This window comes from Anneissia japonica, unplaced genomic scaffold (genome assembly GCF_011630105.1).
Source record: "Anneissia japonica isolate Jap-2015-1 unplaced genomic scaffold, ASM1163010v1 scaffold1889_len2455224_cov183, whole genome shotgun sequence".
Taxonomy (NCBI): Eukaryota; Metazoa; Echinodermata; class Crinoidea; order Comatulida; family Comatulidae; genus Anneissia; species Anneissia japonica.
Window position 1 is genome coordinate 1,402,994 of NW_022752980.1, and position 17,520 is coordinate 1,420,513.

The window sequence follows — 17,520 nt, forward strand, 5'->3', positions numbered from 1 at the left end:
AAGAAGAGTGCAGTGGTAGTTTGGTGATCTAAGGTCCAAAACATATATAAATAAAAGAAAGATATATTTATACAGTAAAGGTTATTTTGAATTTTAAGTGCAGTCCAGCAATTCTAGTAAATTTTAAATTATAATTTACTATGTAATGAAACAAGAGTGCTAGGAGGTCATTCATTTTTTAATAATCTTCAAATGAGTACAAAAACTACTCTTTGTTGTGACCTTACATCCTTCTCTCAACAGAGGGATTGATCGGATTTGGAAGAAAAAATATGAATGTGATAAATATGTTAGTATTTGAGTGTTACTTTCATGTTTTTTAGGAACTGGAAATACAAATGCTGAAGGAGCATATAAACCGTCATTCCTTACGGATCAAGAGCTCAAGCACCTAATTCTAGAGGTATAGTTGTAATAAAGAAATATTATTTAAAAAAAAGAAAAGAAAAAAAAATGCAAAAATGGCAGCTCTCTGAGATGGATACTGTTTGTGACTTTTTTTACAGATGAATTTTATGTAATAACTTTTCTCCTCATCGCTCATCAATGTTAGTTGTGTGTCTGGTACTCTCGTCACAGACCCATTTGCTAGGATGTTACTCAGTGATTTCTCATTGCATATAATTTTTAAACATTAATGAAACTTAGCTATGCATCGTCATTTTGTACTATGAACGATTTGTCTCAAGGGGTGTACGGTTTGTCTCATGGGGTATATGATTCCTCTAAAATGTTGCATGATGGTTAAGTGATACATCTAATACACAGATTATATAGGTACCTAGTAAAATCCTATGGACTACAAAATTAATTTACATTATTAAGTTTGGAAAAAAGATGGTTTTATACTTCATATTTCACATGTAATATTCATACCACCACTGGTTAGCATACCAAATTTTAAGGGTGAAAATAAGATCCTTTGCACTAAATTTACCTATGTAATATAGTACTTTTTTTATTTAACTTTGAAACCAGTGGCATTTTACATTCATAATTTAGAGTACTATTACTTACATTTTACCAAGTTTACCTAGACTTAGTGCTTGAACAGACCTTGTAATCTTCTGCTTTGTAAGTAAATCAATTTTTATTGCTACTATTTTGTAATTATAAACATTGCCAAGCCATTATGCCAAGGAAATTAAATATAAAGTAAATTCAAGTGAATGTACTTTAGGCCTAAGCATTTTCTCACATACTCACACTCGCACATCCTACACTTTCTACAAAGCTAATTTACATTTAATATTAGTACTCGCTGCATATACACAGGAGTTCCCACATACAGTATACTCTGCTCATACACAAAATACTACATAAAGTATTACAATACTCCCCACATATATACACAACATCCTCACATACCCATACATACACACATACAAAGAAAATCACATGCAAGCCACTTAAGACATCCTATGAGCTTAGCATCAAATTAGAATAGATTAGCTGCAAGCAACAGCCAGATGTGTACTAGCGTCTAAACTCCTCCACTCTAAGATCCTCTTAATGCAATTTCTGCGTGCCACACGGCTCAATCGCCCTGTTTTATGTGCCACATAAATGCTAGAAATTGTATGAATCACTCCAATTGGAATTTTACCGAGAAGAGTTAGCATTTTAAAGATAGACGTTAGTCGTAGAAAATAATTTTTTTTAAAAGTAATTATGGCTCGTTTGTAATTAATTACATTTCTAGCTCGTCTGACTCGAAACTCATATTTTAAAGCTCTTTGTACCAAGTAAATTGTTGGAGGGTGAAAGTAAAATATATTTAAAAAATGTTAGTGGAGTAGATGTTCTTTTCTCTTTTAATATTATTACAGTCACTAATAAATACCTAATTGCAGTAGGTACAGTAAGCTTATTAGATGTCATTCTGTATAATTTTATTTACCTTTAAATCCCAAGTTCCTGGATTATACCCTGCCAAATTATGTAGATGGTTTTCTTCCAAAAAAAAAAAAAAAAAAACTCAACCCCCCATGCTTAAAGCTACGTTCACAGCAAAGCCTGAATCCGGTCCGATGCCTGGACAAAAAAATCTTGAAAAATGGGTTCAGCTGTCTCTTATACACATCTAAATGCCAAAGATTTAAAGCTACGTTCACAGCAAAGCCTGAATCCGGTCCGATGCCTGGACAAAAAAATCTTGAAAAATGGGTTCAGTGTTAAAGAATAGAACCGTTCACATTAAATTCGTACGAGTTCCGATCCGGACCCCGGAGAGGTGGATCTGAGAGCCATTTGTATCATAAAATCGTACGTTTTTTTTTGTTAGACCAATCAGCAACAAGCATGAATGACCTCTCTAGACATTTTTCCATGTGCGTAGTGAACGCAGCATTCAAAAAACCTAACCCATGATTTTTTGTCCGGGCTTGATGTGAATGTAGCTTTATAAAGAGATTTATAGTTAATCAAAGGCCAAATGCAGTCAACTTGACTAGATTGATGTTCCTCATTAGTACTTGGTAAAAACAATAATGTTATCAATGTACAACATTCAAAATTGATGCTTTACTTTAATAGGTTTCTCTAGTGATTTCATTAATTTCATGTCATTAGCTGATTTATTTCAGTTAATAAAATATTTCATCGGTTATGGCATTATCTTGTGTGATAGATGCTCCCAATTGGTAAATTCATTTATCTTGTCCTCTCGCATCAGATTTGATGTACATTCTATTATGCAATTAATTAATATTAAGTGGATTACTTAGGCTAATTTTGTTTACTGTAATTGATGTCGCATCAGTAATTCTTCAGCAATTCTTGGTCTAACCAAGGAGGTATAAATACCTCCTTGGTCTAATCTCAACATGATTATTTGACCTTCTCAAATATATTATTAGAATTTATATAATTAATTTATTCATTCACCATGAGAAAACTACTGCAAACAACAAAGTGGTCAGGAACCATGCTTTGGAATGGAAAACTTTCTATCGCCAGAGGGACATTCAATTCTCCGAAACATTCCACATAGTAATTCAATAAACAAAACTCCAAAAGAGTGAAATTAAATAATGAAAATATAAATTAATGCATCCAATGATTATAGATAATAATTTACATTGTTGCTATCATGAAAATAATTTTATTCCTTTTTTAATTATTTATTTTATTATATATAGTCATTGATATGATTTGAATTTTACTGCTTTTTACTGTACTGTATGAAGTGATATATTTGTAATGTGTAAGTAATATTTAATCAAGAGAGTTGCTTAAATTCCTGGTATAGAAGTTGCACATACTTCAGAACTGCCTTTTTTTTGGCCTACGTATTTCTCCTCTTACTTTTCTTCTTGTCTACAGTAGTACTGTAATTCTGATACATTTTCTACAGCAATGTTTTAACTATTTTAAATTTATTAAATTTGCTTTCATGATTGCTGTGGTACAAACATTATACGGTAACTTGCACAAAGTTTCAAATGACTGCCGATTGCCAAACTTAACAATACAGTAGGTTATAAATATAGCATTACATGTTTATAGTGTAATTGTCCTTACTATTGAAAATGAGCAAATATAGAGTCAAATTGAATACTTTGTGTCATTACATTATCCTATACTAAATAATAATACCTTCCAAACAATTATAATTTAATATTTTTGCTGTAGTATTATATATAAACATATTCAAAACTGATTCAAAAATTTCTGAAAATATGGTGAATTTCATCTCGGCTTTTAAAATTCTTCTTCGCTGCATTGACAGTAAAATCTTGTCGATTGTCATCCAACACTTGTTCTCAAAAGTTACAATCTAATAAGTATTCTGATGGAGGTTTTGCCTCAGGTGACATCTATACTCATCCATTTTTAGTTTATTGTCTTTTCTCTATCTGATTTGCATATAATACAGCCTTGAGGCTTTGTAAGAATCTAGTATATATTGCCCACTCTGTGCGACATATATGTTGAAGGGACTCTGACAGATTTCAGATGACAGTGACAATAATTATGATATAATGATATTGTATTAATAATTGAAAATTTAATTTAGTGTAAAATATCATCTATATACTTTCATGTATAAAAGATAAAGGAATAATTTGATAGAGGTCATTTGGTTTGTTGTCTTGAAATTAAACAAAAAAGAAAAAATATAGACAAAAGCTATACTTTTATTTATTTATTTGGCATTAAAAATATTATATTGGCGATATACCAAGTGAGAAAATATTATTGAATACTTAGATGACCCATTAAATCTAGTTAAAATCTTAAAGTAAACAATCTGTGTCTGGATAAAACAATTATGATTTTGAAAAACATACTATATAAAAGAAAATATAGTTAATTAATTAATAACAAAGAAATATTAATAAGATGTTCTGTTCTGTAGCTAAAATAAAAGTGCAAACTGTTATTGCTTGTATCTTATAGGCTGCTGATGGGTTCCTGTTTGTGGTCTCGTGTGACAATGGTCGTATTATTTATGTATCCGATTCAGTAACACCTGTCCTCCATCATTTGCAGGTAAGGTCAAAGATCATAGGCCGGCATGTTGCTGGTGAACCTAGGTACCAGAAAAGTTAATCGATTTTATTATTATGTTATAGTTGCAAATGTTTTATTTTTACTCTTACACTGAGGAGGGTTGGTAAGTAATTACTAATTAAGAAAATGTAGAAATGTTAGCTTTAAATAATTAATAATCTAGTACAGAATGCAAGTGGCTTAATAATAGATAAATTGGGTTTTCTTTTTAAACTTATTAATTGATGTATTAACTAACATACACATCTCCCTAGAATTTAAAGACAACTTTTAGAACTGGTGTTTCCATGGTTTTTAGCAGCTTTATTCTGTAATTAGAATAATAAAGATAAAAGACACGATTGTTAATGTGGAACCACAGAGGAGTGGTCTTTAATTGGAGTTCGTCTTTAATTGGAGGGAGACCTGTATTTCAGTTATTTTTGATATGTCATTGAAAAGTGTATTTAAATTGAATCTAAACTATACAATCTAGATTCAATTAGCTAAAATATAAGTGTGATACATTATGGAAGGTACAAATATAAATTTTTATTTAGTATGTTTTAATTGTATCATTTATTTTATTTTATTTTATTTTGAAAATCATCCAACAGCGGAAGCCAATTACAGGATGTCTTATAATACATATAAATATATAGAAAAATACAAACAAGCGAAAGATAAATTGATAAATAACATTACAGTATAAAATGGAAAAGAGAAATTTACAAATATATTGTGAGAAATTACATCTAAATTACAAATTGATTAATAAGATTACAGTATAAATGGAATAGAGAAATTTACAAAAATATTGCAAAAAATTACATCTTAAGCTAAAAATTGCAAGTTCAAAAAAAAAAATACAGATAAAAAATCCAGATAAGTAAATAAACAAACAAATGCAAAACAAGTAAATAATTAATAAAATTACATTAGAAAATCAGAATTGGTAAAGTTTTTTTTTATAAAAATATTGCAAATGACATCTTAAGCTAAGAGTTGCGGAAACCAAAAAAAAAAAATTTCAAAAAATAAAAAAATAAAAAATAAATATGCAGACATACAAAAGGAGACAAAACACAGATCCAACACAAGCACATAGACAAGACAAAATAATAAAAAAAACAAAGCAGACAAAACACAAAAGAAGAAAACACATCAAAAAATGGACAGAACACAGAACAGCTGTACTATTTGAATCGGTAGGTGCATTTAAATCAACTTCTGTGCAGATACCCACTTCTTGAGTGATTTGAACTCCTGATCTCAATGTTGTGATCCTAAACATACACACCCATGTACTAATCCCTCCCATATCCATATCAGACCATAAATAAATCTCCCAGCCATATAGCTACTTAGACCCAGCTCCAGTCCGTGACTTAAACTCAAATGCCTAGCAGGATATCCGCTGATGATTTGTCAGCATTGCCTATCGTTTCTCTCGGTAGGAAATGACTAAACTACGTCGTTGATTGGTCTGTTGATGTTTTTATCTTGCATAGTAGCTACTACCGGGTTAATTATTCGAGTTGTTAATCACGGTAATGTTTATATCTCAACAGAATGATTGGTTTGGAAAGAGTCTGTATGACGTGATACATCCTGACGATACAGATAAGGTGAGAGAACAGTTATCAACATCGGAGCCGCCAAATAGCGGAAGGATTCTCGACCTTAAAAGTGAGTCTCTTCGTATGGAACTTTAGGAAATGAAACAAGATACAATCTGTTTTTAGGGTGATGGACACACAAATACATAATCACACCCAAAAAAGCTTTTATATTGGTAAAAGCAGGGTTGGAGTCAACATGAAATTTTCAATTCCAATTTAATTAAAATTTCTATTTGTATGTTTATATTTCTTCAAATTACGCCTTAAATTTATCTATTACAATATTGAATTCATTAAATCCAACACCAAATTGGTATATCATTGCATGGGTTTGGTATTTTCTGCTTGAGGTTAATTTGGCACCAGTGTAAAATAATGTATGTTTGGATGAATAATTAATATAAAATGTATTTGGTATCAATCTTCATTCTCTACTGTTCATCCTCTTTCTAAAATTTATTTACATGATATTTCTTAGTAATATGAATGCAGTATGCATCTACTGAAATAAAATGAATGACCTGTGTGACACGTCGTTTGTTAGTGTAATGATATTTATTTTTAATCATTGTAGGTGTGTCCCCATCACTTGTATAGAGTCATAATATGTATTTGCTGTCTCTCTGAAACAAATATTTGTTCCTTATTTCAGCCGGAACAGTCAAGAAAGAAGGCCATCAATGTATGTATTTCTTTGATTTTCTTCTTATGCTTTGGTAAAAATGTACCTGAAAAAAGCAACAATGTACATGCTTAGGCTCATCTTGTGAAAACAGTACAATATATATTCTGGAAGGTCATTTGCAGGGGGGAAAGGAGATTGGAGGGTAGCTCTGACAAGGGTCATTAATTAACATCCTTTGCCTGACTGGTAAAGATTCCACCTGATCAGGGAGAAATTTTAATGCTAAACATTGTTAAATCAGCAAATTTTAGAGAGAGAGAGAGCCCTCATGAATACAGACATATTTTTTGCTTAATACATCATATCTCAAAATTAAAATGTTTTAAAATGTTTTTTATTCTTCCTCTAGCTTCTATGCGCTTCTGCATGGGTTCTCGACGAGGTTTCATCTGCCGTATTAAATACGGGAATGCCCCAGTTGATCCCATCACCATGGGACGGTTTTGTCAAGCTAGAAATCGTAGCAGCTTGGGCTCAACAAAAGAGGGCGAGCAATACGCCGTTGTCCATTGTACTGGATACATTAAAAACTGGCCACCAGCTGGAGGTATACTCAATTATTGAATTATAAATGTTGGTATAAAAATTATAAAGGGGTGTGGGAATAATGTACAGGAAGTAACAAAATATATTGCTAATATGCTTCAAGCCATTTCCAGATTGGATTTTTATGGTCATGCTAACTATTTACCTGAAAATAGCACCAGATTATCAGCACCATCAGGTTGAAATGTTCCCCAGTACAACATAACAAACGTCTCAAATTTATTTTTGAATTTTATGAAATTTCTTGTACTTACACTTGAGCATGTCATATTAAACAATACAGAAGAATAATATTAAGGGCAAGTATACTCGTCCCGGACCTGCCTGCAACACCCTGTAAAATGAGCATTTCTTGTCCATGGTGTTAAAATGTAAAGTTTATAATAATAATAATAATAATAATAATGATAAGTTTCACTTATAAAGTATAGCGCATAATGATTGGTATCATCAGTCGTATCAGATATTTTGTACCTCAATTTACTCTTGTTAGGTAAAACTTTGCTTTTACCTTTATTTGACTATTGTTCTTGCATACGGTCAAACTGCTCCATCTAATTATCTAATAGCCTACAAGTTCTTTAAACACCTTAGGAAGGATTTGTACATTCTTGTGCTATTAGAACACCAATTAATGATATTTTAAGCTTGTTGAACTGGCAAACGCTGAATAACAGATGGAGAGATTAATTATTATTTGTAACTTTTAAATGCCTTCAAGGACTTGCACCTTCCTATTTAATTAATATGTTTGTTTTTCTTGAAAATGAGAAAAACACTTGAAGTCAGACAAATAATCCTCTTTTAGTTCCACAATGGAACATATGACAAGGAAAACAGACATTTCATTGTCGAGCATCCATGAACTTTAACCAACTACCTAGCAACATAACTAAGGATTTCCAGATTTTTAATATATACCTTTACAAATGCTCTCAATTATTAATTGGTCTCCTTTATTTTTGTAAGTTAGTCATTTTGCTAAATTTTCCAATCACTTTAGTATTTTTTGTGTTTTAACTGGACCCCAACAAAAACCAGTGCCTTTGCATTGAGCGTGCCATCCAGTATAAAGAAAATTGAATTAGTAAATAAGTAAATGAATAAATAAGCTTCTGTGTACTTCACAAAAAAAAAAAATGGAATCCTAGCTTCAATGCAGAATTACTGTACAATATGCGGATTAATATATTTTATAAAATTTGGTACCAATTCAGGTGTCAATCTGGAACAGCAGGATGTAGATGGCGATGGGCACAATTCAAATCACTACTGCTTAGTTGCTATTGGTCGTTTACAAGTTACCAGTACACCAAATTGCTCTGACCTAGGGGGCGCTAGCACACCAAATGAGTTCATATCAAGGCAGGATATGGAGGGAAAGTTTACATTCATTGATCAAAGGTAAACTAAGAAATTTAATTTCAAATTGTGCATTTAGCATTACTACTTCTTCCTCTCCATTCAGTAAGTTAATAAGATGACATATATTTAAAACTTCAAAAATGTTCTTTATTAAGGTAAATGTAGGTAAAAGTTTGAGAATAAGCCATTAACTCGTGTAGTCAATGAGCTTGTACATTTTGTGATAGATTATTCTATGTTTTAATAAATATTTCTTTGTTATCACTTTTGTATAACAGAGTAGTTGGAATATTGGGCTACCAGCCACAGGAACTTCTGGGCAAGTGTAGTTATGACTTCTACCATCCTGAAGACCAAGCCCATCTAAGGGAAAGTTTTGAACAAGGTCAGTGAGCCAACGGGAATCAGTTTACTCTTACTCTTCTGTGAATCACAATTTGACGTGCTTTGCATTTGTGTAATACTGTATATGGTTGCTGTCTGATGAAAAAATCTGGTAAACAGGAATAATGCAATTAAAACATTAAATAGCTCATTTGAGAGGATTAAATATGTTATCCATATCAACTTCCAAAAATCTGATTTACAGATTTTTTGTTACAAAAAATAACTTTTATTAATTACCAGAGCAGCTTGGCTCAATCAATCAGCGAGAATGGTTACTAGTAGTTGTCACTCTGTGTGTGCTGAATCATGGAGATCTCTTGGTTCAATTCCATCACTGCCTCTACTTGTGTTTTTAAGGATTTTGTTTTTTTTTTAATTTAATTGAATTCTTGCAGTTTTTCATTAATTACCATTGGTGGTGTATATGTTATTGTTCTACACACTATACAGAATAACTTAGATATTGTAGTAGTTCTACATTATTGTTATTTGTATCATAAGTTATTTTTTTTGTTTGTAGTAGTTGAAAGGACAACTTGACAACTACAAACAACAAAAATAACTTACAATACAAGAAAGGCTAAACACAGGCCATTATATCTTTAAGATGGTGTAGCAGCTCTACATGTTAATCTCATTTTGCATCATAAGTTGTATTTGTTGAGAAAGTATTAATACATACACCAAGTATTGAAATGCATGCCATCGTGTTGCATTTCAATACTTGGAGTATGTATTATACTTTCTTATCAGAGATTTAACAGTGGACCTTTAGGTTTTTGTATTTGTTTTTTGTAATAGTCGAAAGGTTAAAAAGTTTAAACGTTATGTATTTATATTGCGCAAAATATGAGGGTTTGTATGTGCAAACACAAGTGAACAGATGTAATTGGAAAACCCCAAGCCAGCACCCAAACCGCAGTATGGGGATACGCCCTCGTCGCTGACCAGGGATCTGTCAAAATGTACACTACAACTACAAACAACAAAAATAACTTACAATATGAAATGGCTCTACAAGGACCATATATCTTTTAGATGCTGTAGCAGTTCTACATGTCAATCTCGTTTATGTCTCTTTTGTAGTCGTCAAGTTGAAAGGGCAAGTGCTGTCAATCATTTATCGTTTCCAAGGAAAGAATCGTGAATGGGTGTGGATTCGAACCAGCTCCTTTAGCTTTCAGAATCCATACACGGATGAAGTGGAATATATTGTATCTACCAATTCTTTTGCAAAGTGAGTGGCTAGAAATCAGAATGTATATTTGTTTTTAATTTATCTTTTATATATATATTTTTTTTATTGAGATTGATAATATAATCTTTCAGATGATGAATTAATATTTTTATTTATAATGTTCTCCCCAGAAATATGCAGCAGCCCCATACACAAGAAGCTCTAGATGGAGTGAATAAAGTGAAAGGCCCTGATGCGACAACAGTAGGTCCTTACTCTACCAGTCTACACCAAGGTGCAGGCTATCCACATACAGAGACTAACCAAGACAAACGGGTGACTGATGGCAAAGCTGAAGCCATGTCTAGGTACTCTGTGTACAGAGGCCCTATACCTCAAGGCCCAAGCAGCAAGCCGGGTGTGCTAGCCCAGACATATGGAGTGTCAAACTACCCGATGCCAAGACCTGGGCATGGTTATGGTCCTGTACAGAGTGAAGATCGATCAGGAGCACAAGCTAGTAAAGGAGGCTTTTTACAGGGCTCAGGTTCTTGGCCACCATCCTCTCAATATCAAGCACAGGTAGAGGTGAGTTAGTCTAGAGTAACTTATATTTAATTATCCCACATTTTTAGCTTCATTTCATATTTTTTCACTTGGTAGTTGTTTTGTAATATAATCAGGTGTCTGAAAGGTCATATCAAGATTGATCTCTCAGAAATATTTCAGAAACAGTCGTTGAGATTGCACACAACTGTAGTTTACTGATTGTATAAAAGCATTACTGTATATAACATAACATTGAATATTTGGTAAAATTTGTTACAAAATTAAAAATCTTGAAATCATTTCTTTGTTTTGTGATTTAGGCTGGTCCATCAACTGTGTCTACTCCACCTGCCCAGTATTCCAGGAATCAGCCTGCAAGTAATCAGACGTCATCACCAACACCCACCTACACACAATTACAGGCAAACCCACAAAGAAGTATAGGCTTCTCATATCAGCAACAACAGCAGGACAAACAAACAGGTACTAACTTAGAGGGCGCTATTGATTGGTGTTATTGTATGTACTGAGTCATGAAATCACTCCCAGCTACTGGCACTGGAATTTGTTTTACAGCTCCATCAAAAAACCTACACAGTATCAGATATTTGTATGTCACACTCAGCGATATTTTAATAGATTTATTAGTCTGATGAACCTAAGCATTGCCTAAGTTCCAACACATGACAAGACAATATGTTTGCTCAAACATTGTTTGAAACAAACATACTATATTAAGCCTTCTCCAGACTATCAAATTTGATTTGACAAAGACATGTGACATGCCTAAATATGGTCATGATGACATCACATCATGATGATGTATAGGCACTTAAAATATATGACAAAAGACTGATAATGTATACTTCTTTTGAACTATATTTTTTAAATATATAGTGAACAAATATTAAATACTTTTTAGTGAAGAAATAATATTGAAACAGGGATTTTCAAATACTTATAATAATAACTATTTAGAATAATCATTATTAATTAGCTATTAGAAGAATATGAGTTAAATATTATATTTTAATATTATTAATTATTTAAAATTAAGTCTGTTGGATTAACCTAACCATAAGCATGTATTATAAGCAGGGGATTATTAGTGTAAACTGAATTAACAATTGCTATGCTGAGACTGATCAACAATCCATCCTTTCGCATCCCCTCAGGATTCCATTTATTTTTATCATCTCTGTAAGTTAGCTGACCCTTTTCAACATGACCCCTCTCCTTCTCACTCAAATCCTTGATCAAACCTGACAATTCTAGCCTTATTTTACCCACAGTGCAAGCCACCATGGCTGCGTATGGCCGAGCGGATGCCCAAGGAGTCAGCCGGAGAGACCCTGCGATGTGGCAGCAGTGGCAACCAACCAACCAGGGCTCAGAGACTGCGCAAGCACAGACACAAGAATTCTCCGAGATCTACAGTATGCTTGATGGACAGCAACCCACATTCAGCACACAAGTTGAGCCAGAATTCAATGACCTGCCAATGTTCCCCCCATTTTCAGAATAGAACACTCGATAATGTTTTGTTCCAATAGGTTGCTGCAGCCAGAGTCAGCTGTTTTATTTTTTATTGTAGGGAGGTTAGAGGGAGGGTCCTATGGCATTTAGGCCAGCTAAGTATATGGATGATGAATGGATAACCATTTAATATAAATTAATAATAATATTTGTTATTAAATCGTCACTCCTATTAAAAGCAACAATTTAAAAAGTAGTTTTAATGATAATATTTTAACTTTATTTTCTCAAGGAGTGGATTTCAGACTGATAGTTGGTGCTAATTCTTATTATATTTTAACAATTTTTAACAAGTTTTAATGAAATATTTCATTTTTTCCTAAAAACCCTTTAATATTAGATTAACCAGGTTCAAACAGCCAGCATGATGGTACAGAAGAGAATGTACGCCTGCATATATATTGAAGTATTATATAAATTTTATTTGATTTATGTTAATCTATTTTTACAAAACAAAGACCCATAAATAACACAAGCTTTTATTTATTATATTGTTTCTGTTGACAAGCATGTCATACATTTTAAGAAAAAAAAAATTCTCTCTGATGTGGTAGCAAATATTATTGAGGAGTTATCTGCCCAAATTAGGCCAAGTAGTCATCATACTACTTGAGTACCAGCCTCATAACGCTTCGGCCCTTTAGATAGAATCTGCAAAGACTTGGACCTAGCAGTAATCTTTGCATTCATGCTTATGAAGGCTGCAGTACAGTAGTTTCCATATATAGTGGGCACAGACTGTCTTGGATTAAACCAAGTTCTTTTAAGGCCTAAATTCCGTAGTCTACTAGTATATTCTCCGTAAACAAACTTCCTGATTTTCTCTATTTCAAAAACCTGCTATTTGTAGTTTATTTTAGTTTATTTATTTGCAGTGAGCAATGCCTTTAAATTGATCAAATTGATTTCCATCAGAATGGTGATAATCTGTTGCATTAACTATCAAACATTAGTTGCCATCCACAGATGAATTATGTACAGTATTGTCTTCGAGCGAAAACAGTTTCCATCGAGATATTCTTATCAATGACATTGAATCAAATGCCCGATGTTGTTCATATTAAATATAATGTCATAATCGTGTATTATAATAAAAATTTAATCCAAAATGGACAAAAATTTATGAATACCTAAATTACAGTCAGGTATCTGGAAATCACAGATAATTTTGATATTGAAGAAATGAATCAGTAATGTAAGTGAATTATTTTGTATAGCTACTCTTGTTGATATTTTAAAGGTGTTTGTTCATCATTGTACATATCAATTACACGTATTGTTATGATGAGTCTTTATTTTGTTAATAATGATGATAATGATAATTGATATTAACATAGACATCAGGTGTATTTTCTTAGAATCAAATGGAATTACAGATATATTCTTTCATATGTAATTGATTTCATATCATTTAATTACTGAATAAGTTGGTTTTTTTAGGTAAATTAGTTTCAATATATTGATAAGCAAGTAAGCAAACGTATCAGACTTTACTCAGTTGTAAATTTAATTCTGAAGGGAATTTTTTCTAATCAGTTCATCTCAAGGATCTGGTAAATTTTAATTGTAGATTTGACAAAAAAAATAGAAGAGAATTTTCATATACGGTAATTACAAATTAATTGTAAATGGTTATTATGTAATATTTTGTTCAATGCCATTGGATAAAAGTACAACTATCTTGTAACATATAGCTTAAGGTACTTGTTTTGCCTTTTTTATGCTATGCTTTAGAGTGTTTAGGTAATGTTTTAGCATTTTAATTTTCTTTTGTAATTTATGAACATTGGTTTATGCTACTGAATGAGTCATCAACGGACATTCTGTAAGCAATACCAGATAATGTTTAGTTGTCTGTATTGAGTATGTTTGTGATAACATTTGTTAGTTTTTTTTTGGCATGTGGTTTTTAGGCTCTTATGTGTAGTGTGTCTGGAGGCTCGAGCCTCTATGTTTGGGTTCTAAGGCTCCTCTGTAAGGCGGTCCTAAAGCTCATCTGTGTAGTGTCCTCTATGAGAGTGGTCTGGAGGTTGTCTGTACGAGGACCTTGAGGCTCGTCTATGTATGGGACCTAAGGGTCGTATATCTCTGCAAGATGTCTGGAGGTTCCTCTGTATAGGTGGTCTAAAAACTCCATCATTCAGGCTCCTTTGTAAACATGTTCTTGATGTTCTCTGTGTAAGGGGTCTTAAGTCTTCTGTATTAGAGGATTTTGTGGTTTGTGTGAAAGGAGCCTGAAGATGCCTCTTTGTAGAAGGTCTGGAGCACTTCAGAGTACAGGGTCAGTTCTTTCTCATTCACAAATATGTACCTGTTCCAAGTTGTTATTTAGATGCAATTCCATTGGATTTTGGATACACATAATTTCAGATACCCATGTTGGATTATTTATTGATTATTCATTTTTGTTCAAGAAGCCATATCTACATTTCGAAAAAAAAGTCAAGGTGGGTGATTATGTATTTATGATTGTTTAGGATATTTTGTGTTACATTAAATTGTTAAATAATTACTCCTCTACCTATCTGTATTCGATATTTTAGTTGGTCATAATGCTAAAAGTAATTATGCTTATCAATAATCAAATAGTTTTATCTAGTTTTGTATCAATATCCTTAATATATTTTTAAACAAATAAAACGATATCAACTTACTGGCTTGTTTAAAAATATGTTAAGGATATTTTAAGATAATTAAAAATACCGTACTATAAATTAATTAGTTGGTCATTTTCCAATAGATTTGTTATTGGTTGGTCAGTTATTTATTTGATCAATAAAAATTGACTATTTAAATGACACACTATGTGTTGATGTTAGAAGAATTTATTCAAAAGAATATTTTTTTCTGTAAATCCTGTAAGTGTTATAGAATGGGTTTCTATATCCAAAGGATTTTATACTCTGAAATGTTGCACTTGAATCTTTATAAAATAATTCCATGTATGGAAATCATGTGACGTTTACCACATGCTGTAAATCAATCCTTCTTAGATCCTTGTGTATTATTTTTTTGTGCGTTATTTTTTTGTGTGTTTTCATAGATACTTTTGTTGCATGTTATATATTAAGTGCTAATACCAACGCTGATGTATTTGTAAGTGAATCCATTGTTGTAAGTTTGACTCTCAATCGGATGTTATTACTTCAAATTTACCGAATAAAATGCATTTTGGTGATATTGTGTATATCATAGATTTCTGCTTTATCATTTCTGATTAAACATTGATAGCTACACACAAACGTAGATTCTTGGTGAAAGTATAGTGTTTCAAAAGTGTGTGAAACCTGCATGCTCTGCTCCTTTCTTTTATACAATATTTACGAAGGGTGACCCTTCCAGCATATCCTAGAAGGTAGCCTGATATTCTCATTGCATCTGTTCTTGTCTTTTGTATATTTTGGAGAGAAAACCCAGGAACATGGATTAGAAGGCAAGGCTCTTAACCACTAACAACTACATTCTTGTACCATTTTATGCTATGCTCAACTTTAATATTTCTTTTACAAATGATCAGCATCGGCCAAACTCCGGTTTTAATAGATTTTTTGCAGGCCACATCAAAATTGCTGTCAGGTTGCATGTGGTCAGGTCCGCACTTTGCCCACGTGGTATACAGTTTTGGTAATGCAACTCCTGAATTATTAAGACCCCTAAATAAGGGTCTGTGTAGTTAACCGGCCAAGAAAAATGTGATCACCTTCGTATTCAAATTTCGCGGCGATCGTAAGCGTATGGGGACACATGTTCTATATATATATATTAATAGGAGTAATCTCTTTCACTTTGTAGCTGTAAGAAAATTTATACATTGTAGATGACCATGATTTGTTGAAATGAACTCCAAATGACCAAAGGCAAAACTAACCGTATGGGATGATACTATGCTCTTTTTATACCTCTTTAGTGCAAAATAATATCGGTTGGACTGGTACGAATTAAGACACGCAAAAATGTCAATTGCTACCTCATTCAGTGCCCTCTGATGAGGTTACGTGTATAAAATATTTGACAAGGTAAACAAAAGATATCTCGGGAGAAATTGTTAATAAATGGCCTGATGTGAGATACTCTTGCACGGTAGTAGCCCTATACCCCAAATTTGGGAATATATTATGTTAAGACAGTGCAATTTAATTTTTAAAAGGCAAATTTTGTTGGTGTCTTGGGTAGGATATTTTTAACATTTTATCACTTCAGGACCAACAGATGTGCTGGTCTCTGAGATGCTCCACATTTCAAAACACAATTGCGCACTTGCTGCTACACCATATCATCCTCAGCCATGACCATTCCACTGCTGAGATCTAATCCTTAACATCTTGATTCAAAACAGTTTCTATTGCCTTTGCATACTATGATTGTACAGTAGTTATATTAGTAACCCTTGTTTTTTTTTTTTATATCCATGGTGTCAAGGCTGTCGATGTTAACTTGATTCTATTACAATATGACAACAACAAGATAATAGAAAACAAACTTGTGCGACTTCATTTATTACAGCAACTAAATTTAACTTAAGAACTCCCTATTGTGTATGCATATATATGTGTGTGTTACATAATTCTCATGCCTGCTAATTATTCAGTAGTGTATGCATTTCACAGTTTGTACAGTGCCTGCCAGTATGTACAATAAGTACATAATTTGTTGTTCTATACATTTTACAACACAGCATGTTAATGAAATAATGAATGAAGACAATTTAAAGCAGCACTAGACAAAATATCGGTTTATACTAAATATTTAAAACATCAACAGACTAATACTACACACGATAAAGCATTGCTTTTTTTTTCTCTATAATTAATGCATATTACCAGGCCTGTAACCAAGGGGATTAGAGCATAAGACAAACTCTGGAATTAAGTTTCGATTAAATGTCGTAAGTTTTATGATGCGTAAAGTGGTGAAATACATTGTAAAGAACACATTGCAACATTGTATACTTACACTCATGCATAACATTATCTTGGTAATTATAACTTCTTTTTTAAGACTTAGTGGGTTTTTTTTCATGTGTACAGTAGTCATCAAATGATGACAGCTACCTAATATGTGTTCAGTAGACTGGGTTCCAGTCCCTAATTTTGTCTTGATCAGTGAAAACTAAACTATTTTGGCACCAATGGCGTTCCATAGGCATACTATACTCTCTC

General features: G+C 32.4%; 1 protein-coding gene across 2 annotated transcripts in view; it reads left to right on the top strand.

Moving 5' to 3' along the window:
* The window catches only part of LOC117122527 (aryl hydrocarbon receptor nuclear translocator 2-like), a 39,349-nt gene extending 23,794 nt beyond the window's left edge, over nt 1-15,555 (top strand). For both annotated transcript variants that reach the window (XM_033268116.1, XM_033268118.1), the window contains 11 exons: nt 324-403; nt 4,402-4,494; nt 6,066-6,183; nt 6,769-6,798; nt 7,151-7,348; nt 8,565-8,751; nt 8,991-9,097; nt 10,186-10,336; nt 10,468-10,864; nt 11,146-11,308; nt 12,118-15,555. In XM_033268116.1, the coding sequence (XP_033124007.1) occupies nt 324-403; nt 4,402-4,494; nt 6,066-6,183; nt 6,769-6,798; nt 7,151-7,348; nt 8,565-8,751; nt 8,991-9,097; nt 10,186-10,336; nt 10,468-10,864; nt 11,146-11,308; nt 12,118-12,350 (1,757 nt within the window). In that variant the 3' untranslated portion in view covers nt 12,351-15,555. The remainder of the gene's footprint in view (nt 1-323; nt 404-4,401; nt 4,495-6,065; nt 6,184-6,768; nt 6,799-7,150; nt 7,349-8,564; nt 8,752-8,990; nt 9,098-10,185; nt 10,337-10,467; nt 10,865-11,145; nt 11,309-12,117) is intronic.
* Nucleotides 15,556-17,520: the final 1,965 nt, after the last annotated feature.